This window comes from Camarhynchus parvulus, chromosome 9 (assembly GCF_901933205.1).
Source record: "Camarhynchus parvulus chromosome 9, STF_HiC, whole genome shotgun sequence".
Classification (NCBI taxonomy): Eukaryota; Metazoa; Chordata; class Aves; order Passeriformes; family Thraupidae; genus Camarhynchus; species Camarhynchus parvulus.
In genome coordinates, this window is record NC_044579.1 from 5,495,099 (window position 1) to 5,520,717 (window position 25,619).

At 38.6% G+C, this 25,619-nt stretch overlaps 1 protein-coding gene across 8 annotated transcripts in view; it reads left to right on the plus strand.

Moving 5' to 3' along the window:
• Positions 1–25,619, plus strand: part of NAALADL2 (N-acetylated alpha-linked acidic dipeptidase like 2) — a 400,688-nt gene that overhangs the window by 179,419 nt on the left and 195,650 nt on the right. For all 8 annotated transcript variants that reach the window (XM_030954170.1, XM_030954173.1, XM_030954172.1 and 5 more), the window contains one exon: positions 3,883–4,384. In XM_030954170.1, coding sequence (XP_030810030.1) covers positions 3,891–4,384 — 494 coding nt within the window. In that variant the 5' untranslated portion in view covers positions 3,883–3,890. The remainder of the gene's footprint in view (positions 1–3,882; positions 4,385–25,619) is intronic.

A 25,619-nucleotide genomic window follows, 5' to 3' on the forward strand; every position in this document is an offset into this window, starting at 1 on the left:
GAGATGATCCAACAGCCCTAGAATTTTGGATTTATGACTGTACAGAGAGGCCCCAAGGCCTTTAGGAGAATTCCTGGGTGAATTTTGCCTTTTCAGTGGCCTGAGAAGGGCTCTCTGCAGGCAGCCCATTAACACTTGCCAACACTTCCTGCTGGGCATGAGCCTGCTAATTGTCTCAGCCATTTATGAGCTGCATTTAACAACTACAGCACCAGTCACAAACAATTTACAGTGTTATGCTCATATTGCTTTTTCCTTGTTGGTTTCATGTTCATGTAAACTCACTTTTCTGTTACGGAGGTATTGGAGGTGGCCTCTAATGAAGATCATATTCTGTAGTTTTCGAAAGCTTTGCTGGAAAGGGATTGAAGCAGGGAAAGTTGTCAGGAAAAGTTGCTGGTGGTTCCATAACAAGATATTCCTATCAGGCAGGATGTAAATGTGTTATTTTTAAGGTCAAAGCACAGGCAGAGAGTTTTGAAATGGGCTCGTTAAGGCAACAACAATCTGATAAAGCTGACTCTCCTGATTTCTTGTGTGTAGTTAATTGAAAGGATATTCAGCTTTGGTTTGATACCTCTCTATAAACATTCTCCCCACAAATCAGTGGAAGTATAGAAATGTACATCAGCTTTATTGGTCATCAGCTTGGCTCTGTCCAGTGTTCCAGAGTTTATGATCCCCTTTGCTGTCCCTATAGAGTGGCTTTAAAGCTCGCTTGGTGCATATTCAGACTTCTGGCATTTTGCAGTTGCTCTTTTATCTTCATAATAAAACATGTATTTAACAACAATTAAATGTTGAAACAGCTTGCTGGCAGATGGGGTGAATTTTCTATCTCCTGAAGTTTTCAAAAATGTCATTCAAAAATATGTTCATTTTATGGTCTGTGTTATAGAGAAGACTGAACTAGAGTACTGTAGTGGTTTTTTCTTGACTTCATTTTTCCTGTATTCCTATTGTCTTTTTTTCACAATTCACTATTACTGTGAATATGTGGTGTTTTCCTTCTCCTTCCAGTTCCACGCCAAAACTACATTTAATAAATAATGTTTAAATTATGCCTACTTCCTTAACCAGCTAAATACCAAATATTGAATAGAGCAGGTGTTACAGATTGCATGGTACAAATGATCTGTGCTTTAAGAGCCAGGAACCCTTTGTAAAATTACTTTTGGAATGGTTAAATGCAGTGCAGGCCCTGATCTCAGATACTTCAAGGTGAGTCCTTTGACTGGAACAAGGAGCTTAGAAATATTAGTGGGAAAAGTGAAGCTAACAACTGCAGCTACTCTTGCATTCTTTGCATTCTTTAACTAAAGGACGTGTGTTGCTAATAAGATCCCATACTCCAAAGACTGGTCTCAAATATAAAACTTGAATTGAATATTGATTTTTTAATTTTAGGTCATTTAGCTGCTTGCGTGTTTGTTGGTTTGTTTGTTTTTTTTTTTTTTTTTTTTCCTGAAGTGAGGAAACTGGTTTTGGTGCGCTGAATGAAAATTGAATTGCTAAGATGTTAAGCTGTGGAAAGGGGTTACTACTCATTTGCATAATAACCATTTCAAGGAATTTCATATGAATTTTTATTATGCATTCATATGCAGATTTAAATAACCTTTATTAATACACTCCATTGAACAATAACACCATTTTTTTCATATCATAAATACGGGGAAAACTTAACTACCACAGATAGGCAGTGGTCAACATTTATAAGCTCAGCAAGATTAATATTTGCCATGAAACACCATCTCAAAAACTGCCTTAATTCTGGTTTATGGCTAGTACTGTAGTAATCTGCCAAGGGTTTACCTGTTTGCCTAAACCAATTTGTTAAATTCCTAATTTTATCAGGAATTCTAGACCCAAAATTACCTGTTTATGAAATGCAGTGATGATTTGCTTTGCTTTAAAGGACAAAACATCAGTCTTTAATTTCTAATAAAAAGCAATGTGAAGTGAGTTGGAAAGATGAGGTTGTTGGGCAGTTGATATTACCTAGCAATGATCTCTGTCACTGATGGTTTGCAAGTTAATCCTTCCACTAATAGAAGAGGCGACAGAGTGAAAGGGCAGATAAATAGCCTGAAAATGAGTTATCTCAATTTTCCAAAGAATATTAATATATGGTTTGATGTCCCCTTGGTGCTTGGCAGGAAGCTCAGTGCAGCAGGCATCATTTCTGGGGCTGGCATTTTTAAATATCTTCCTGAACAACCTGGATGGAGAGGCAGAGTGCTCCCTTGGGAGATCTCCAGGTCATCCACAACCGTGGGGATTGTGGTGCTGGAGTTCAGAGGATCCTTCTCAAACCTGAGGGCTGGGCTAACAAACTCCACAGAGAGCAGCCACAGCAGCTTTGCAGCTGTTTGACTTTGCAGCCATTTGTGGACTCTGCTGGAATTTAAAGACTGAATTTGCAGTCGTTATTTATTAAATAAATAATGCAGGCTTTCACACTAATTTAAGAGTCTTTAGCTCATCTCACTCTAAACTCTGCTGCTCTCACTGCCTCTGGAAGAGTTTGGGCTGCAGGGGGGAGAAATGATTTGCAAAGGGACTGGAATGGTGACTTGGAACATGTGGGGTCTCTTGGCTGTTCCCAGACTGTCTGACAGTTATAGGTGAGGGATATTTATATGGCTGTAGGGGGAAAATAGGCACTGTAAATTGGTATTGTATAGAGGCAGATAGCCTTTCAGGGGACAATAGGCTGTTTCATTATATTGGAGCTTGCAAGCAGTTTGCTCTCTTCAGAGAGCTTCAAAAAGCTGAATTCCACTTTGCCATTACAGTGGGTTCCTCTGTTATGTGGTAATGTTATTTGGAGGTGAATCTTAGGGAGTGAAAATGCCTTAAAACATAAAAATGGAGTGGTAATGTAGTGTTGTATGTGTCAGTCTAGTGTTCATCGCTATGAGAGGTTTCATGTCTTTGTCTTCATTTAATTCTAATTGAGAAGTGAGACTAATGTTTGAAAAGCCCTAAATTACAGATGCTTGTGTGTTGGAATAGCTATTGTCAGAATGTGGGGGAAAAGGCACCCTGTTGTTGCAGTCTGTCAAAGATGATTTGTTGAAAATTGACTTTGAGTGTTTGTAGTGGAGGTCAGAGTTCCCTGTAGAGGGCTTCTACTTCCATAGAAATATCTAGAAGTGCCAGAGTTATGCCTTGCTATTAAAAGAGTGATTTTGTTGCAAGTACTTACCTGGTAGTGCTTTTGATTCATTAAAATGGGAAAAATAAGTGGAGCAAAACAGCTGGGACAATTTCTAAGTAAATTCATCAGTCATTCCGGAACTATGCATTTAAAATACCTATAAATAATAGAATGCTCCATCTAAATGGAAGCCTTTTATTGATATGTAAGTATAGTGTCACCCTGAAGTTTCTTTTTTAATTCATCATTTCCTTGTGTTTAGAATCAGATCAGGCAATTCATATTATTTCCAGCTTTTCAACTTTATTTTAGCAGCATTATTTTGTATAGTGTGTGAAATGAAATTGTTGCACACAGTTGTTAAGCTTTAAAATTACTTTCAGGTAACAAATAATTGTTTTGGAATCTCTGAGCCTTCACTCAATTTTTTAATATTATCTTGAGGACTGACAAAATAATTGGATAATTTCAGTGCTTTGCCATTGGCACTTTAAAATTCCTTTTATTCATATTTTTACAATATATTTCCCATGATGATGTTCACAGGGCTGCTGATGTGACAAAAGACAGGACAATGGAAATGGGGAGAGTGAAGTACTGAGAAGCCAGTTTTTGGGCTTTATTGTCTGTTTCGTTCTCTCAGGTTTACAAAGAATAAATAAATTGTTTAGGTATGCATATAGAAACAAACATTTCTGTTTTAAATTTTGTTTTAATAGATAAAAAGATGGCCTATCACAAAGTGAATGCAGACCAGAGAGCACAGGGGCACTCTCCATATCTGGACAACGATGAGCTCCAAGCCACAGCGTTGGACCTGGAGTGGGACATGGAGAAAGAGCTGGAGGAGCCTGGCTTTGACCATTTCCGACTGGACAGCACAGCCCAGCACCACCTGGGCAACTCACAGAGCCCTGACCTCGACCTGGAGCCCATCCAGCCTTCCTCTTCCCCAAAGGGAAGATTCCAGAGGCTCCAGGAAGACCCTGACTACATCTCCCACTACACGAGACAGGCACCAAAGAGCAACCGCTGCAGCTTTTTTCGGATACTGAAAGTGTTTTGCACTGCTTTGATTTTATTTATTTTTGGAATTGTGATAGGATATTATGCACGCAAGAAATGCCCTTCTCCCCCAACATCTCAAGAACCAAATAATCCTCAGATCTACCATGAAATTCTCAAGGAAATCAAAGCTGAAAATATTCAACGGATTTACAGGTACGTACCTTGGCAGGTTTTTTTGTCTAAATGCTCTCAGGTGTGACTGTTAAGTCTTCACCTGATTTTTTTATGTGGAATCTTATTTACAAACCCTGACTTTTTTTTTTTAATGCTCAGTTTTATCATGACACTTGGGAGATGTTCATAAGCGTATACAAAATTCGTCTTTTAAGAATGCAAATTTGTGCTAATCATAATAGGTTTTGCTTTATTAATGTTCTATTGCGAAATATATTATCTTTAATGTAAATGAATTGAAAAAACACAGATAATTCAAATTGAATGGAAATACAGACAATAGAACAGCTGTCCTAGATCCAGCTGACTGACAAATAACACTATTTAAAAGCAAGGTTGATATGAGTTATAATATTTTATGCTTTAAAAAAATCCCTATCTAATTTCTGTCACAAAAGTGAATTCTGTTTTTTGTTTTGTTTTTTTTTTCCTATATGGTAAATTAAACCTTTATCTTCTATGGTTTTAGGATGGAAAAATTGACCTTTGCACTCTGAAAGATGGTGATTTGGTTTTTTTTTGGTGGTTTTTTTTTTTCTTTCTTGCCTGTTTTAAGAATGTAAGTTTTGTAGAATACCTGGGTTTGACTGGGTTTGATTTTATTATTTTTTCAATGTGGAATCCTTTCACTTGTTTGACAGTCTATATAACATGTTTGTGTCAGAGTATAATCACTTTTCTGTAGCAGTGACTGTGGAAGAAAATAGGCAGGAACCAACTTTTGAAGTTACCAACTTTTGAAAGTTATTTCTATATGGGGAGGGGAGATGAGCTTATTTTTGGTTTCTGGAATGCAAAGTTCCTTTTTCATACTAAAGGTAATGAATTGCAGATTTTTTGACCACTCTCAGCTCAGAAGCAGCAGAACTCCCATCCCTGAAGTTAGAAAAGTCTGTTGGCATGGTCATCCAAAGAGATGTTACAGAGTAGATCAGAAATACATCAGAAGTAGCCACATGAGTGTTCTAGTAATATTTGTATTTTATCATATTTACTAAGCCAAGTCTTAAATCCTGTGAGTAATACCATGTTTTGAGCCAACACTATTACTAAATTGAAGAGAAAAAGTAAATATGAAGGGTTTCATGTCAGTTTTCAGGTACTGAACTGATTCTACTTCATACAAATCTAATTATTTTCATAATGGGAAAGTGTTCAGGTCATGAAAAATGTTGATTTTTTAATGTAAAAAGATAACTTATTTGTCTTTCAGAGAGTAAATGGAACTGAATTCTGTCATTAGGCTTTGTCACCAAAGTATTGGACTGAGCTAAGCCCTAAGATTGGGTATTACACAAATTACAGCAAATTGCTGACATGTCTGTCAGACTCAGGATAATACTTCAGTACTTTGTGTTTGGGGACTGGGAATCTCTTGCCATTCTACTATTTCAAAGGGTGGTTTAAAACCATCCCTTTTCAAACCCTTTATCACTTGTCAAATGATTTTAGCTTGCTATTAAGATGCTAGTGAGAATCTGGATTTTAGGTAAAATGAATTATATAAATACTTTGAAACTTAAAAAACTTCAGTAGTTGCCATCCTGTAACATAATTCTTAATACTTGTTTGGGGTTTTTTTTCCTGTTTAATAGTATGAATTCAGTAAAAGCAGTCGAATATTAATTCAGCTACCTATCAATTCTGTGTATAAATATATGATCAATGTTTTTAATGTACTGCATTACCCATAAGTTTTTCCTAACCCAGCATTTTGGTCTGAGACAGCTTTTATCCCATGTTGTGTTCAGTTGCTTTCCCTCAACATCTGTTTGGCAGGAGTCAGAGTGACTGCAAGGAAACCTGGATGTGTGTAGGGCTACAAGTACAGAATGTGCAAAGTATGTTGCTTGGGTAAAAGGAAAAAAAAAAAAGCCCAAACCTGACAAAATCAATATATGTTATTTGAAAACTTCCTTCAATAAAATACTGAGTTACGAGGTATAAGTGGCAGCTGCTTAGCTTGCAATTTCTAAATGTTACTGAGCATGACATTAATTTAATTTCTGTTGTTTACTCCTTAGATCAGGCTCAGATGGTATGGGAGTTTGCTAACAGTCCTGTGAAGGAATTAGGAGGAAAAAAACCAAAAGTGTTCAAGAGACACAGTGGTGCCAATCATAGTGCTGGAGCAGACATCACCTTAAATGTGCTTGAAGGTGTGGGGTGGGAGCTTCTGTTGGGGTGAAATCTGCTTGTGGTCAGCTGAAGCTTTGAGGATTTAACCCTTTGCACTTCTAAAGAGGTGGCAGAAGTGCTCCAGGGAGCTTGTGTTGGTTTTGTTTGGATTAGGACTGGATTCTGTGTGAGTTGATGAAGCCTGTCTACAAATCCCTGTCAAAGTGGTTGAGTCTCCATCCCTGGAGGGATTTAAAGGATATATAGATGTGGCTTTTAGGGACATGTTTAGTCACCTTGTCACTCAGAAGTGCTGGCTTAATGGTTGGACTCAGTCTTAGAGGTGTTTTTCAACCTAAACAATTCTGTGATGGTGTAGGATATCTGCAGTTTGTGTTCATGGGTTGCTGAATTGGGATATTCAGGTTCTCCACTGGAGGCTCCTGGTGGGCTCCTCTTTTGTCAGTGCCATCCTGACTGTCTGCATCATCCTGGCTCCGTTAAGGTTGTAGGGTTGTTTTTTTTTGGTTTGTTGGGTTGTTGTTGATGTTGTTGTTGTTTTGGTTTTTTTGTTTGTTTTTTGTCCCCCCCCCCCCCAGCAGACATACAAGAAATCATTAAGTAAGAAAACTCAGTGTGTTGGCTTTTATTTCTTCGACTTTGCACTTTGTTTCCTGTGAAATGGGAATGCTACAGGATTTCTGTGCAATTTAGCACAGTTGTAATTACTGGTTTTGGCCAAGTTGCTTAATCAGTGGTACAGTCTAAATCAACATTATCTCTGTGAGCCTTTTTGGACACCTCTCCCCACCCCCTCGGAGGAGGTGCTTGCATTGTTCACAATAAAAGGCAGAAATGAGTTAATTCCTCATGTTTCAGAGGTTTCAAGATGGGTTGCCAGAGGTGCCTGAAGGGGAAAAGTAATTGCACAAGAAAAATGAAGAGCTTTTCCTCACCTAGCATGCTGCATTTTAAACTGGGACAAAAAAGAAAAAAGGACCAATATTGTTAATAGGATTCAGTCAGTAAATCAAAGAATTCAGGAGTTTAAATACTACATTTGTTTAGATATATATTTTTGAAGATAAACAATCTGCTCCACAGTACAGGCAGAATCAGATCTGGTAAAAATCACTCTTGATTCTGCAGACATCACAGGGCTGATGAGAATCCAGTAATTATATCTGTTTGTGCCATGAGTGTAACTTTTCACAGTGTTCTTCTGGAAGACATATGACAAAATTTAACTTCAAGGTAAGTGTAACTTGTCTCCAAAAGGCCTTCAGGGTGGGTATGAAAAGGACATAAATCCTACATCCAAAACAGGAGAAAGTTGAAACACAGAATCTACTTTTTAAAAGGACACTCAGATTTCTACTATCACTTAAGTGCTTTTGAAAATTCAGCTGGTTTTTTTCTCACTCTGTATGATGTATATAAAGAATTTCAATTTTATTACTCCAAAACCAAATTAAAATGAAACATTCATATTTTATTTGGAAAATGTGGGGCTATTATAATTTTTTATGAGGTTTTAATTTTGGGTCTGGCTTCTGTAAATTAAATGGATAAACAAAGATTGATGTTGAATATTAAGAATAAAAGAAAGAGGCAGTTGTGTTGATGCCAGTGATAACTCTGGCTGTGCATTATTTATCAGATTAGCAGATTGCTCTTGTGTTCTTAAAATTCTTGTAGCCTTATTGAGCTTTACTCATAATTTCTTTCCAAAATTGTACATCTTGGTTGATATCAGATGCCAGGTTTTTTAGATAATCTTCCCATGATTAAAACTGGGATGGGGGCACAGAGGGAAGCATCTTTGCTTTGCTCTCCAGCCAGTCTACAGAGAAGCTCCTACATTTCAACTCTGCTTTTCATCCTGTGTATTCTCACTCAAATGCTCCCTTCTCTGTCATGTTTCTCCCCCTGGAGCAACAGGGAGGTTTAAATCCCTTCATAATACATCCAGTTGTAACTAACTGTCCTTTAGAGGCATATCTGTTCCTTATTCCAGCTGGTGATATCACCTGCAGGATCTCCCAAATCCATCTCTGGCAAGAATTGATTTGTCACTGGTGCCTGCTGCCATCCATAACTTCAGCTTAATTCTTCAAAGGGCTTTGGGAGAGCAGGCAGCAGCTGCTCTCCTGTGTGTCATGGCCAAGGAATAAAAGTGCCAGTGCAGTGAGAAAAGGACTTTTACTTGGTTTTTTTCCTCTTTTTTTCAAAGTGAAGTGAGAAGCTTCCATGTCCAAGTGTTTCTTGTTCCCTGATCAGTTGTAATCAGTGATGTTAATACCTTGGGGCTTCAAATATTTTTCTCAGGCAAAGCCTGTGAAATACATACCTGAGGAGCAGAGAGAGCCTGGAAAATTGTAGTTTTGGAGACTTGGACTGAAGTAAATTTACAGGCTGGTGCTTGGTGAATTGCCTTTTTCCAGGCATGTGGAATCCCTGCAGGAGCAGAGCATCCTCAGGAAGGGTGTGAGGAAGGAGTGCTCTGGTCACTGCTTCCCTGGGTACAGACCCATTTAGTGCCCACTCTTATTAACAGCTACTGCTAATTAACAGCTACACCTGACCTCTCCATGGCTGCTGGGAGCAGTGTGCTGGCCTAGCTCACTTCACTCATGACAGTTTTGTTCCCTGTACACAAATTTTGGTTTTTGTCACACCAACAGCTGGAAAGAACAATGAAAAAAAGCAATGGGAACTCATCCTGTTTCCTCCTGGATATCAGTTTCAGGTGCTTCTTGTGTTGCTATCAAAAATGCAAGTATTACATCTAGTTAGGCTCAGTCTGAAGCCAGGCCTGCTTCATCTTTGGGAATGGATGTTGGTGTATTCCCAGGTAACCAGGAGCTAAGTGAGCTCCCTAGATCCATTTCATTCCCACTGCAGAATCACTTGGGACTCTCTTCATTCACATGATAATTTTGAATGTGTATTTATAAGTACAAAGTCCTTTTTGAAAGGAGATGAGAGTAATACCAGACAAGGGAAAGTTCCCGCTTTTCCCCCTGCCACCTCCCCATTGAAGAATGGCTCTGGGAACATGGGGAGGTGGCTTTTGTGGAAGAAAGATGCCCTGTGTGACCCAAGTGCTATCTGTGGAACAGAGACTTGATAAATTTAGGCTTCAGATACCCACTTATGTCAAGTATGATTTCTTTTTAAACCAAAAAATAGGTTATATCTGTACTTCAGAGGTGTTAATAGAAAGGCTTGTTTGTTTTATAGTTTTCCTTGGTTTCATTATTTTTAAAAATTTTGTTTCTTTTTCTTTATATGAAAAAAGGATGCATTATATTGATATAATGCATGAGAAGGACATGTAAGTTTGATCCTGTTAGGGTCATCTGCAGCATAGGCTTATAATATTCCTTTTCCTTTTTGAAGAAACGTCTTAGGTTATGGTTTACTTACATTGAAAGGACGTGTTTCAAGTCCACCAAGTGTTTCACTGAGAAGAAGTTTTCTTTTTCGTTGATTATTTTTTTAACAATATCCATCAAAATATATCGATTTTTAGATGTTTGATTTGGGAAATAATTTCCAGTAAAATCCGATTCTTTGTATTGTAACTGTATCCTTTGTAAATTAAGTACATAGTGTTGCCTTAAGATAATTTTCCTAAGCAATGCATGTTTGATTTCCTAAGCAATAAGTGTGATATGTTAATGAATTAGAATCAATAAACTATATTATGCCACATCAGCATAATAAGCAATAAGTCCCTTGATAAATTTACTGTCACATCTTAGATGAATGGCTTTAGTCCTGCTGTTCTACAGTGCCTCGTGTGTTCCATGAGAAAGTGACACTGGTTTTTGATAGGCTGTAAAGTATAAATGAATTTTGCTCTGATCACTTATTTTTGAATTGCATAATCTTACTAATTTTAAAGATTACCTTGCTGGAATTGCCTCAGAGTCCTCACAAGAGGAGTGTGGTTAGGGTTTAGAGAGAGAACCAATTTCCATGGCCATTAGCTATGTGCTGCGTTACCATCACTGCTTAAAGTGTGGGGCAATTTAGTCCCAATTAGAACAGCAATTCTGAGTGGTGACAAGTGCTGCTTTCCCTAATAGATGATGAAATGAGCTGTGCCAACGTGGCTGAGTGAGTAATTTGCTTTTTAAAGGTCTGGCATTACACATTCCTGCCTGTTTGGGGTAGCAGAGGGATTGAGGAGGGCCTGATGATGCCTTGGATCCTTCTGTCAGCTGGGCTGCCCCAGGACATCTTGCTCTCCCCTTTGCCTGTAGGTGTCTGGTGCTGTTTGAAAAGCTCAGATTTTCAAGGGAGCATTTCTGTTTCAGGGACAATCTGGAATGGATGGTGAAACATCTATGGATTGTAAAAATCCATCCATTTTAAGAAACTTTTGGTGAGTGATAGGCTCTGCACTTGACTTTACCTGGAAGACAGAAATACTTGACTGGAGATTTCTGAGCAGCTCTTGACACTAATGCTGCCTAAAAGGCAGTATTTAGAAGCTAAAAAGGTATTTACGTTGCCATCTATCATTTTTATAGATTGAATCAAACCACATTTTTCCTAACAGAAAGAACCTGAAGGAATAAAAGCCGTACAGCCTTCTGAGATGACAACCAGTTTTCTTAGAAGGCCAGGTGCTTTCATTTGGCAAATACCACAGGGTGAAGAAATTGGACAAAGTTGTCCTTCGCTGTCCAGTCCTTGAAATTCAATTCAAGGAGGATCAGCAATTTTGGCTGGTGGTCCCAGGGATGTGTTTATAACAATAGTGAGGAACAAACCTTGCAGAACAAACCCCCTTAACAATTTAATTAGTGACACGTGGACTGCCTGAACAACACAGGAGTCTCTTCTATCTCTGCTCTGAACTTCCCAGCGTTACTGTGTGCTCAGAGGGTGGATTTTTCCTCAGAGATGGCGGCTGAGGGCATTCCAAGAGTCCCTACAATTTCTGAGGCAGCAAGCCCAGCAGATTGGTGTTTAGGATGCATCTCTCATCAGCACGGTGTGAGACTGAAGTCCATGGGTACTCCCGAGATCCAGCCTTTCAGTGGGATCTGCAGTTCCATGGTAGGCACTGCAACAATAAGCAATTAGTTTCCTGCCTCTACACATAAATCAAATTAACAAAGCCATGAGGGGAAGGAGTTTTCTCAGCCCTTTCTTGGTGGTGCTTTGACAAGCAGTTCCCTGCCATCAGCACCTATGACAGCTATTTGCTGGAAGCCTGATAAGCCAGACTGTTGCTGAATTTAACTAGCTGCAATTTGCTGTACTGCATTAAGTTACTGTTCATGCAGAATTTGTAACTGAAGGTTGCTGGGGAACATTGCTCAGGATCGATCAGGGATAATGAAATTGATATTGTCTGAATAATAATCAATTTTAATGGTGGTATTCTGCAGTAGTCTTCTGTTAAGGGGCTTCTATTCTCAGTTCAATTCTCTTTGAAAGCTGATGAGTTTCTGGAATGAAACAAATATGGATTGCATTGCAAAGTTGAGGCTTTCCCTGGCAATATTGGAGCTTGTGGAGTGTAAGGCTTTTCAAAATTAAAGAAGTTGGCTTTTTTTAATTTCTACAGTACTGTTCATGGACAAGAAGTTAAATAATGCCTCCTCCTCTGTGTGTGTGTCTAATTTCTCTCAGTCTCAGTAATGAGTGATCTTTAAATATACATTTTCAAGTTTCATCCTTCATATAGGCTGGTGTTTCCTTTCTCATCCTTCATGTAAGGTGATGTAGCCTTTGGACACATCCAGTTGCCACAAATTTACATATGTTCCTGTACAAGTTAAAATACCAACTCATACTCTGCTTGGTTTATGAGTGTTTCTTCAAGGCTGAAAAGGCTGTAATTTTCCAGTAAGATGGAATTTTCTCTTTCCCTTCTTTTTTTCTTTCTAGGGAAACAAGAAAGTTGAAAAGTGAATTGAAATGTCACTATCAAAACAGAATGTTCGAATAGCTCAGAAGCAAAATTGTTTGGAAATCTTTTTTTCTTGGAGACCTCATGATTTTTGTTCCTGTTTGGGGAATTTGGGGGGTGTGTGCTGACAGCTCCTCACAAAGCAAAGTCTGGTCTTTGACCAGCTTAATGTCTTTATTTCTCTTTCGTGAAAATTTGTTATTTAACAGAGTAGAGAAGATAACAGAAACAAAAATGAGCATTAAAAATAACACTTTAAGATCTTATTTGTTTTACTTTTTTTAATGGGTGCTCAATCTTCATTAGCCATCTGGCAAATTAATTGGGTTGTGTGAGGCTTCAAGAGAAAGGTCACTGTTGCTGAAAGGGTCAGGACCCCATCACAGATTGATTTCTCTCCAGGAAATTTGTGAAATCTCGGCAGACATAAGTTTGCAATAATTATAGTATTTTACTGAGAGTTGGGTCTAGAGAAAGAAAATGATTTGGAATGTCTTTCCTGTGGAAGTTGGGACATGGCTGCAGACCCCTGCAGTAATCCTCTCTCGTAATACAGAACTGATGAAATGGCCAGAATTTCGAAGCCCATTACCTTGACTCAGCAGTCAGAACTGGTGTGATGCTCCTGACAAAATCACATTTTGCTGCTGCCTCGGGTGACTAACTGAAGCCCACAGACTGGAGAAGGCCAGGACTTGATCAAAATTTGGAGAGGTGAGACAGTGAGAAGAAGGATCAATAGTTCAGAATGCGTAAGGAGCCCATGAAAATGTCAGTGTGCCTGTGATGGACATTGCTCTCTCTGTTCCAGGAGGGCTTAGCAGAGAGCTCAGATATTCACAGTTACACTTGTGGCCAGGCTGGAAGGTGTTCCCAGTGCTTCTGGAATCTGTTTCCTGTCCAAGGCTCTGTGAGCCAGGGCTGATGCAGTGCAGATTGAGAGCATTTAATTATTGAAATAGTTGGCTGAGTGCTATTTGCAAGGAAAAGGTGGTAGCTCTGGGAAGTCACTTGTTTTATGGTCATTTGTTAGTAATTGTTATTGAATGCTTTTATTTTCAATAAGTGCCAGCCTGGGTGATGGACCTTGTGATGTGTGCATTATTAAATAAATAGGCAGGCTTCAAAAAAGGCCATACAGGTCATGAACAAAGTTTCTGTTCCCTGTCAACTATTTAGGGAACGAAGCAAGGAGCTGAATTATTCATAACATGCTTAGTGCAAGGCAAATGGAACCTGCTGCTGTGTTGCTAGCAGTGCAAATAGTGACCTAAAATATACAAATGGTTTTCTTCTGTATTATAATGCCTGTTTTTCTTTACTAATCTTTCTGGAAACTATTTAAGAAAATTAAACCCTGTGACCAAAAAAAAAAAAAAGGTAAATCTGCATGGTTCCTCAGGATCCTAGCACAGATCCTAGCAGGGGATATTGTTTCTAAATTATTCAGTTGATGTGCTAAGAAGATAGATAGGGCATGCTGTTAATACAGGTATTCATTTTGTGGTTGTGGAAAATGTGTGGGGTTTGTTTTTTTTTTTTTTAATTCAATAACTTTTGTAAAGGCTGTTTCCTACAGACAGAAACATATCTATTTGTGTAGCTGTCCATTTCTGTATGGGGTTTTTTGCCTGTGTGAATACATAGGTGTAATTTTGCATAATAGCTGAAGTTCTGTGCTTTACACAGCACTTCTCAAAGCTGTCATATATTCCAGTGCTTGGCACCACTTCTCCCTGTGGTTGTGGCTGAAGCCTGATTGCCTTCTAATCCCAGGACCACAAGTACTCCTTGTGTTCATAGCTCCTTTGAAGGGATAAGAACTCAAAGTACCATGATGGTTGTGTTATAAATGCCCAGAGAGTTATTAAGGACACAGTCCTTACATATAAATACAGCTTGGGGGGCTTATCTCATTCATATCAACACAAGTGTTATATAGAATGTAAGATGAAGTTAGTTGATTGCAGTGCAGTACTATTTCCATATAAAAAAAAGATACCTGGGGGAGAATCCAGCATTAAATTACAAGTAGAAGTACACAGCACAGAAAAGCTGATGAATGGAACCAGCTCCTTTATGGCTTTGTTCTGTTGTTGGATATTCTTTAGCCAAACTGTCGTAGGGTTCAACACAAGGCAAAATATGTCTATGGTGTAGAAAAGGTGAGATGACTTAGTGATTTCTGTTTTTTTTTTCCCCTGATCTCTGTGTTTCATCAGTCTTTTTAGAGCTTGTATTGAAGCATACCAAGATGAATAAAATTTGTGACTAACTTTTTGAATTAATGCTTTTTTCCCCTTTGTTCTTGAGCTGGTTTTGCTAGGATGCCTGAGAGGGCTTGATATTAATAGTCTGTCCTGATTAACAGACTGAGCTAAACCAGAGGATTTGGGCTTTGGTGGCTGGTGGAGCTGGGTGCTGTCACAGAGCTCCTGAAAGGCACAGGGAGCTGTTCATGGCACTGTGAACAGGCTGGGCATTATCTGCGATTTGCAGTTCTTTGCTAGCAAAACTTTTTTTTTTTAAATTTTATTTTTTTTTTCTAAGCAGCAGACTCGGTTAAAACAAAAATCATTTGGTATTATTCTAGAAATACAAAGCTAAATAAATTAAATCCTCCTTTAGTCTTGTGGATTTGGAAATTGGTTTTACATACTTGTGTTGCATCCTGCCTGGATTAATCTAACTCCCTTTTCCCAGTTTTTGCCAGCACTGCTGCCTCAGCAGCCATGTACAGATCACAGATTCCTGAGGAGGAATGAGGCTTATGGAGGGCTGGGTCCCTCTTCTCTCTCTCTCTCATTTCCTCCTGACTCAGTATGTCTTGACATTAAAAAGGTTTCTCTGTGTGGGAAACAGTTAATCAGATCAGGATGAGTCAGAGCAGGATTAAATGTTGGCGGTCGGATTGGATCCCTTCCCCTCAGTTAACGTAATTAAGACTGACATTAAAGATCAAATTATCCTATATCAAATTAGGTCTAAGTGAGAAACTCTTCAGTGGCATTCCTGCACAGTGCTGGCCCTGCCTTGCTAAGGAGGCTTGAGGTCCTGCCAGAGGATCCCCAAGGTGCCTCCAGAGCTCTGGGTCTCCTTGCCGGAAGGTTCCTCTTGCAAAAGCAAAACTGGCTTTGGGGGAATGTTGGAATTTTTCCAGCAGACTGTGGAATTGTATGTATGAAATCTAAATGCTTTGCTGCTTGGCTGCCTTTCCTCAGGGGCATTTCTTACATTGCCTCAGGGAAACCCCAGGGTACTCCCAGGGCACCTCAGCTGAGCGGGGCACAGCAAAGGGTGGGATGGCACCAGCATCTTCTGACCGCTGAGAGATCATGGGATCCTCCTTTGCTCATGTGTTTGGTTTCTCCAGAACGAGTGAATCTCTTAGACAAGAGCAGCTGGCATTCCTGCAGCACTTGTTAGCACACACAGAATCACCAGGTTGGAAGAGAATGCTTGCACTGAATTTTGGTTATTGAATAACTCAGTCTGCCCCAAAAGAATTAACTTCAGCATTAGTTATATACTGGTACATAAGGACATTTTAACACTTTTTATTTATTGTGTGTTAGACACTGGTTGCTGGCTGCATTATATTATGAGACTCAGTTCAGCAGAGGTAGAAAAGAGATTTATCTAAAGATGAGTGTTAAGTATTTGTTATGTGCTGTTGTGCCACTCATAAAGAGTGACTTTGGGACAGGAATGGTGATATTCCATCGGTAACTGAAGATCTATTACCCTAAAGTAAAAAGAGGGTTTTTTTTCAGGATGAGAGGAAAGCAATTTCATACATAGAGGGATGGCAATAATTGCAATAAGGTTTCCTGTAGCCATACACAAATAGTTTCAGTTTTTAATGCCAGATTGTGATACAGGAAGTAAATAGTGCTTCATAAAACTACTAAAAAGATAACTTAAAAGAAAAAATGTGACCTTAGCAAGAATTGCTGGGGCAGCTATTCCAGAAGCATCAAAAGTATATTGTAGTTCTGTTTGTAATCCTTTAGATAGATGAGTTGATAGTAATAGAGAATTAGTGTTCCTTGCCAGATAGCTAGGAGATGTCTTTATGCTTTTTTATTGTGTTACAAACAATGTATTTACTTCTCCTCGGATGTGCACGTTATTGAAGTTTGTCAGAAAAATCTCTTATTTTATTTTGCCCACACCAGTGTTTGAAACCTTGGAAGGATTTGTGTGTGCTCAAGATTGGTTTGTTGTTATTAGAGCTGAGAGGGAGCTGATGGATCTCTGTTAGTACGGGTTTGAGACAGTATTTGAGCCACCCTGGGAATATGTGAGAATACAGTAAAATCAAATGTTTTTTACTTACAGCATTGCTTGAACACTAGCTCTGTGAGAGAGCACATTCTGCTAGATATGGAAAATTACAGTGAGTACTTGCAATGATCTGGCTCTGGGTTTATGAAATGGAGGAGTCCTGGTTTGATCTTAAAGGCAATGTAACAAAGTCTTCAGCTGCTTTTCCCTATTTACCAGGAGAATTTCATACCCACTGGAAATACTGTCTCTCACCAGCCTTGAATACACGCAGATGTTAACGTACAGCATCACAAAATAGTTATCTCTCCAGCTGAAAGTCTGAATTTTCAGAGAAAGTATAATTATTTAGGGAAAGTGAAGATGGAATGAAGACAAGAAAAGCTCCTTGACGGTATTCAATTTGCCTTTCAGAGTGTGTGTTTTATAATAATGTTTTGATTTAATCAAATTAATTATCTGTATTTTATTTTTCCTTAAAAAAAGAACAAAAAAATCCAAACAAAAGACAGGCATGAATTATTACACTAATATTATTATGCACTGGGAATCAAAAAGCCTGAGCTAATGCTGTTTAGACCCTTTTTTAAAGAAATAATCAAATACATTAAATTAATTTTTCCGTGAATATCATGTGAAATTTTTCTCATCTTCTTATATTAGCAGATCTCTGCAGAAGGGACTAGTTGACTAAATATAGATTCAGCACTTCAGTAATTTAGTAATTCAGTACATTACTATGGTTCCAGTCAGAAAGAACTCAAAAAAAACCCTAATGAAAATAATTTGGAATTAAAATGAGTTATAAGTATCATTTTTAAGCAGTATGTTGATAGTCATGGAAGTGGAGCTCTGTTTCTTAGAGGAGGATAAAGCCACATGATGAACTAAGGCAAATTGTATCCTTTTTAAATGCTTCTGATCTCTTCTTCCTGGTTTTGCCACTGAAATGGAGCCCCTTGAGTTTGCAACTCCCTTTGTGGTGGTCTAGATGTATAACTAATTATTTAACTAATTAATTCATCTTTCAGATCATATTTAAAAATTTTTATCAGTCTTTTTTCTGATTTCCTAGGTACACTTATTTTCTTGAATTTTCCCGAATTGTTCTGAATTTGCAATTGTGTAACTTAGCTCCTTTATTTAAATTTCCATCATTTATAGCTAACAGTGGGAATATTTTAATATTTTAATTTTGTTAGGTGAGATATCTAGCATGTCTTCGCACACTTGAGGAATATGGAATAACACACTTGGATTTTTTTTTTTAACTCACAAATAAAAGAAATAATCCTGATTGTCCATAGTTTCTCAGAGACAAGCCCCAGCATGACTGAGTTAGCTTATTATAGCATTGATAGGCACATGTTTTTTGAAATCTTTTTTCAAAGAAGTGCCTCTGTGTATAGAGGGACCAGAATAACTAAAGACTATGACTGTATGGATTTTAAAAATCTGGTTTATCAGGTGGCTAGGCAGGGAGATCTCTGGGGTAGTTAGTGATTTTATTTGCTTTCTATACTGTGGCTGGTGTTCTGGAGCCTTGTTTCAAGCCACTAAAATGCCAATAACCAGTAGTAACACTGCCTTTGTTTTCCTAAAAATTAATGCCTGCGTGTGTAGCTTATGCTCCTTAATTTTGAATGCAGCCTTTGCCGTAATTGTAGAAAATGAGAAAATTGTGAGCACAGAGTTGGAGAGAGGGTGAAGCTACCGCTGCTAAGGAAACCTTAATTGTTGAAGTTCAAGTTAAAAGGGTGAATATTCAGAATTGGATCAGACTGCAACCCCCCTAGAACTTACTGCGAATGCCATTTAAAAATGATTGGGCACTTCAGTTTAATTTGCTTGAAGGTGAAGAGCTTATGAGACATATTTGAACCCAGAAATAATTCTGACAGCTAATTTTTACATGCATGAAGAAGAAGTTTTATAGTGGAAACCTTGACTTTTAGTGCTGTAGAGCTGTCATAAAGGCCCTAATGATTTCTGACTTAATTACGTGTCTGAACACTTAGGTTGATCTGCATTCACTACCCTTTAGAGATTCATGTCCAAGTACCAAATACTGGATGCAGTCTTTGGCTGTGAAACCTGCTTTGCTTTACCTCTCAGCCTGCACAGCTCTGCTGAGATCTAGCAGACAGATTCTGTACTTGTTGGTAGTTTACATCTCGTTTTAGCCTCCACTCACGCCTCCCTAATTTATAAATAAACTGCACAAGCACGTCAGACCTCACTTGCTGCTTGTGTAAAATGTTCTGGGGCAACTGTTAGGAAAAGCCCATCTGTATTTGTAACAACACCCTCTGTGTGCCCATCAGTGTGTTGGGTTCCCAAAGTGTTTTTGCTGCCCTAGGGATCCACAGTGGGTTATTGAGGAGGAAAAGAGGAGCTGGACCTTCAGCAGTGCTGGACTGGAGAGATGCTGCAGCAGCAGAGCTGCCCTCCTTGTGCCTCTTCTGGGACAAGGGATGTCCTAGGCTGAGTAAAGAAACAAAAGAAAGTCTGGCTACATAGGATAGGGCAGGCTCATCTCTCCCTGGTTGTGGAAACGAAATGGTGAAGGAGTCATTAGTAGAAAGAGACTTGTTCTTCTTCCTTGGTATAAACCTGTTGGTTTAATAGTTAAGAAGTGTGAAATAAAAAAGGTTCAGCATCCAAAGGCTTCAGGCACCTTTATGAAAGATTGTTACCCTTTGGCTACAGTTAATTCCATTTTAAATATGTTTATTTTCATTTAGAAAGTTCAGCTGGAGTTTGGATGGCTTCCCAGCTTCATATTGCTGCAGTTTAAATGTACATAGACAGAAGAAAAATTCTTCCATAAAAGCTGCACTGTATGTAAATCATCCTGTACAGGCAAAGAGTTTGGTGCTAAGATGCCACTTATGTGTTAAGAGTGAATGATTTATGGGTTTGAGATGATATTTTAGGATTCTGCTGCCCATGCCTGTTTTTTAATAGCTCGTGTGTCATCCAGCTGGCACATACTGTGTCTGTGTGTGAAAGTCAATGTTAAAGTTAAAAGAACCTAATGAAACTGAATTTTCAGACAGAAGCATGTTGTAACATTACTATTTTTTGTGTCAGACATGCTAAATCTCATCTCAGTTCTCCTTGGGTTGGCAGAAATGTCAGTCCCAGACTGCACCGAGCCTCTTTGGGTATGATGCATTATTTGCTGATGCCGTTTTCTTGTTTACACAAGTGGATTTGCATGGCTTGGTGCTCCAGATATTGGACTACTGAAAACCACCTGCATCTGCTGAGGTATTGAGACTAAAGCTCTGGAGGCTGGCCAGGTTTCTGCAGTGCTTTTGCTTACGTGGTTGACAGTAACATCTGGTAACGCAGATGTTGAGTTCTGGAGAGCCATAATTATTCTGAGAGCAGGGAGAAGTTGTCACACATAGTTATTATCATGCTACTACCACAGGTATTAGTATCAAAGAGATCATTTTGTTCTTTGCTGACAGCATATGTTTTCTCAGCTTTGGAGATGTGCTAGTTTGATGCCATGGAATATGCAGAAGAAAAATTATCTTCGTGTTTTTAAGCAGTTTGAAGGTTAAAGAAGACCAAAGAGGCTGTAAATGCAAAATATTTTGTTTATTCAGAACACCAGTTTCCCTGAAACTGTAATTTCTGCCAGAGTATGTTTCACACTGTGCCCTGGAGCTCCTCATAAATAAGTGGGTTGAGGGAATAAGGGAAGTGCCTAAGCTCTCTCTGAGTGTCTCAGGTGTGTTAGGGTTTTGGTTTAACTTTGGTTTGGTTTTGGGTTCTTTTGAGTTATTTGTAAGTTTGTATTTTTGAACCCCAGACACATTTTCAGGCACAGGATTATTGGAAGAATAAGACAGCTGAGATGTTGGGAATTTTTGTATTTACAGAGGTATTACAGAACTAATATTTGAATTTCTACTGGGAGAGAGATTTAAACTCTACTAACAGAATAATTCCTGAAAATTTAATTCAGTTGGTCAGCTTGATATCAGGAATTAATCTCTTTTTTTAAAGACATACCTTTAACTGAAACAGCAAACAGTTGTTACTTCTTGAGTTATTATTTTTACAGTGAATACTGAGTTTTTATTTAAAAACTTTGTATTTGAACATCTGCACACATGGAACTGTGCATCTTGTTAAATCCTCCCAGTCAGTTTGATGCACAGTACAAAGTTTACGTTTGCAGTAGTGGCATTTAAAAATTACTTAGCCAACACAATTTTCTGATGTGGTTAGAAATAAAAGTTTACATGAGCCCAATGAAATGTGTTCAAAAATCTCTGTCCTATCTAGGACAAGTGTTTTTATCTTACATTGCATATGAGAGGTGTGAAAAAAATTTGAGTAAGAGGGACCAAATGAGTAGGAGTCCCAGGCTAAGAATGTGAAGAACCATAAAGTTCTCTTAATGTGTTATTCTGCACAGTCTAAATCTGAAACTAGTAGAAGGAATTTTATAATAATCTGTATTTATTCAGCATTAGAAATTGGTGGGTTTTTCTCTTGAAAACACAACTTTGTTCAAATTTGACTAAAAGTGAGGATTCTTTATTTGAACATCTGAAGTTACTTAAATTGTTCTGGTATTTTCCAAATTCATTAGCTCTCCTGTTGGCATAGCTCAGCAAGTGCTCAGGCAGCCCAGAGGAAAGTGAGATCACAAACAGGTCATCATGGAGTTGCTTCTCACATTGCCTTAATGTGCTGCGCAGAAGTTTGCTCTTTTCACTTTTGTCCTCAGTTCACATTTACATTTGAGGCTGTGCTTAGCCCTGGAAGAGCACTGGGAGCTGCTGACTGTGCTTGGCAATCACCAAAATGACTGAACCCTCTTTGTCACCTGGGGTCATACTTATATTTAGGTGGTTAACCAAGCCTTCTCTCGTTCCTTGCTTTTGCTCAGTAGTGCCTGTACACTGCTCTGCTTTCTACTGGCTTTGTGGTCCTCACACAGCCATTTCCTCCTTCACATGCCACCATTTCCCAGGGTAAGTAATTTTTGTGGGTTCAAATTGACCTTGGTGGCAGCAGTGAGTTATTTTGCCCCGTGTTGCATAGGAATGGTTACCCTGAGACACAGATTTTGTTACTCTCAGATACGGCTTGTTGGTGCAACAAGCGTAAGCGATTTAGCGTCATTTTCTGCCCTCTGGTTTTACTGCTGCTGGATGAAAAGGGCTGTTTGCTTTTATTCTCGTGTTTTATTTGTTGAGCACCATGCCTTTGAACTGTACTCACACAGTGCGCTAGGTCAGTGTTTAGTTTCAGATGCTTCTCAGTTTCCCTCGTGTAACTGCATCAGTCAACCCGGACAAAAACTCGGGTCGTTTTTGCATCTTCCATAGAATGTTTTTCCTAGGATTGTATAGCTCTGTGCCACCAAGGGAATTCCCATGCCACCTTGCTAGCTGACATGTCAACACCCTCCTGCCTTGGTCTTTCCAGGTGTTTTCTACCAGCTTTTTCTCCTGGAATGTATGGTGGCCAATTCTCATTCCCTTGCAGAAGAGAACAATTACTTTGCTGCTGGACATCACCATGGGAAAATCTGATTTAGAAAAGAACCAGAGCTCATCAGAGCTTTGTTCTGGCATGGTACTTAGTGTCTTACTAATGACTTTCAAAGAAAAGCAGGAGCTCCTTCTCTGTAAACTTTTCTCTGTGTGCCAGAGACAATTTGAGAGCTGTTTTTACAGAGTGGATTTTGCCGGCCTTGCTGCAGCGGGTCTGCACATTTATCAGTTAGCCTTCCTCAGGGGTATAATTGCCAGATGCTCTGTGATGCTCATTAAACTGGAATCAACATCCCTGTAAAATCCATAGAGATGGACTGCAATGCTCCTACTTCAAACAGGTAAACAAACCCTATTGTCAGCACTAAGAACTGCAGTGGCTGTTGCAGCACAGGAGGTATCTCCCTTGCAGTGGGCTTCTGTGGGGGAAAGGAACCCCAAAATAGTGAGGAAAAATTAAGATTTCCAAGCTAACAATATTTTTCCTACTTCTATACTTATAACACTTCATACTTACATCACATTGATGATGCAGAATATTAAATTCCAGCAAATGTGAATTTATATTTTCAACACCAGCAATATATTGGATACAATGGTAAATTCTGCCCAGTGAGAATTAGTCTTGGTATTATGTGTAAGATAGATAAAAGAGTACTATATATTATACCTGTAATTTCTATTTCAGCTAAGAAAGGTGGGTTCTGAGTGTGTGATAGCAGAGCAAGCTCTCTTCAAGCCAGTTTTACACTTTCCTCATTGAAAAAATGTTCTGATTTGAGAAAAAATGGACAAAGAATCTTAAAGCTTAAAATATAATGCAAGGTTAAATTGTGTCAACAGGAAACACCTTTGAAATATTGTACTTTTCACATGAGAAATTAAGAAAATATTGAAATGCATATTTCATAATTTAACTGTGCCAAATTTTATAAAAGGCATGGACTGCAACCCACAGCCCTGTTAATTAATTAAAAACAGCAGCAACAAAAAGGCAAGAAGATAAACAGGAGACCTTTTCAGCATCATCTGAGCTTTCCCAGTTAAGACTTAGCCCTGCTTCTGAAGATCAATAAGCTTCACAGATCAGGCATGTAATTGAAACTGCCTCCTGTTCTGTGCCAGTGCCAAATGCAGCAGAGCATTCTCTGGGAACTCACAGTCAATAATTACAGCTCACCTAATGGTTGTATTATGCCTTGAGGTGTTTCTGACTCTTCTGCAAAAAAATCTGGGCTTTTTTTTGGTCAGGCAAATGCATATTTTCGGTAAGCGCTTAAACACATAATTCCTTTTTAAATGTTGCCTAGCTGCTCTTTACAGTATTTTTATTAAAGGAAGGGGGGGAGGAAGCTTTCATCCATCATTTTTGTGATTATTTTGAATAAATGGGAGGTTTGATTTGGGTGGAGAGGGCAAAGAGCACAAGTTTCTTGTGGTAGCAGATGTGACATCTCCTCGGCATGGGGCACCTGCAGTGGCCTTTGCACCATTTTCAGCAGCACTGACCAAGCCATTGGAAGCCTTGGAGATGCTTCCTTCACACAAAACTTTCGGCCTTGTGTCACGAGGAAGTTTCACCCCTTGTAGACTCCAGTACTGGTTTTCAGTCACACAAAACCTTTTCATGTTTGTTAAATCTCTCAGAGCCAAAGCTGGACTTAGCCTGGGTGCTGATGGAAGCTGTTGATCCATGTAGGTCTTGCAATTATTTCTTTCCAGAACTTAGTTATTTCAGGCTTTATTAATGATACTGATGTAGCTATTTCCCTCTGCTTTCGCTTGAATTGCAAAGCATGTAGAACCATAATTTAATACAGAACTTTATTTAATGAAACAAACCTTTTTTTATCGCTGACCTGTACTGTGCTATTCCTTTAATAAGCAGCTGTTCCCTTTAGAGTTTGTAGTGATTGGTGTATTAGTGCTTGTTTTAAAAAGACAGCAAATATGTCTTCATATTCCATTTAAACTCAGCTTAAATTCAAACAGATTACTTAAAAAGCAGATGAGAAGTTACTGCATATTCAGCTCATGCAATGAGTGCACAAAGTCCAAGCGACTGCTTGTTTTGACAGAAATAACCATTAGACAGTCATTTGAAATTTTCTTTAAACTATTTCCTTTTATCAGTACACATCAGATTTTTGTGGATTTCAGAGGCACTTGATTTTACTTTCCATTTGATAACATAATTGCTAAACTACCTTTGGTGATCAATAAACCTGAAAATGAGAAATCTTTTCTCTCCTTTTCCTGCCTTTAGCCACATTGGCATTTTTAATTAAAAAAACCCAAACCAACAAAAAATAAACCCAAAAAACCAAGCTGACCCAAACAAAAGCACAAAGTTTAATTAACCAGCTATATTCGGGTGAATAACTTGGAAAATTATCAGTAGAACACATGTATAATAATCAGTTGATGTGCTGTCATTGTAATATGGAAATTTGAAGTTAACATGGTGTGGATAACACCTGGCTAGGTTGTTGCATATTCTCTTCCAGTTTTAATCCTTACCTCTTTGTATGGGGCATATGTAAGAATATTATTTTCTTCTGGTTTTAGTGTTAATACCACTTTAAATGAGTACACTTATTTAAAACTTTTCAATAATTTTCTTTTTCCAATATCTAATCAGTGGTGTTGATTGTGTCATGTTGGCAGCTTTAGAAAATGACAGCCTCTGTTAAAGTTCTCTGAAAATGTTTATTCCAGGTAACATTCTTGCTTTTCTCTGGAAGACCTCTTTAGTCACCAGGAGGGTTTTGGTAATTCTTTCCCCCTGCTTCTTGACTGACTTCTGATGATGCTTTTGTGAACTTCATGGGCAACAAAAGTAATTTTATGCTGAATTGAGAGAGCCATGCTTTTTGCAACTTTTTGGTGTCGTACTTATATTCCTAAATTCTTACTTCACTCTCTGTTTACTCTGGAGCAATTATTAACACTTTTGGTAGACTTTGTGAATTCCATGTGGGGTTTTGGGTGCTTTTTTTTTCTCCCAGGTGTGTTTTTCAGTTTGTGTTCAGGCAATACTGAATTGAAATGAGGAGCACTGGAACTCACAGCTGTTAAAATGGTAACAGATGTTGATTGTTCAGCTCCTCTTGGATCTCCTGGCTTTGGAAGTTGGAGTCTGGATTTAGCTGGAGTGTCAGACAGGACTCTAATTGCACCAAGTCCAAGAATAAGGACTGTGTGTGTCAAAGCTTTGATGTGATTGACCTTGATTTCCAGGTGATTCTAGGATTGAGTGAAAACAATGGTTTTCCATTATTTTTCTGCTCCAGGAAAAGCTGATAGAAATTTTGAAAAATGACATTCTGGAGGGTAAAAGGGTGGGTAAGAC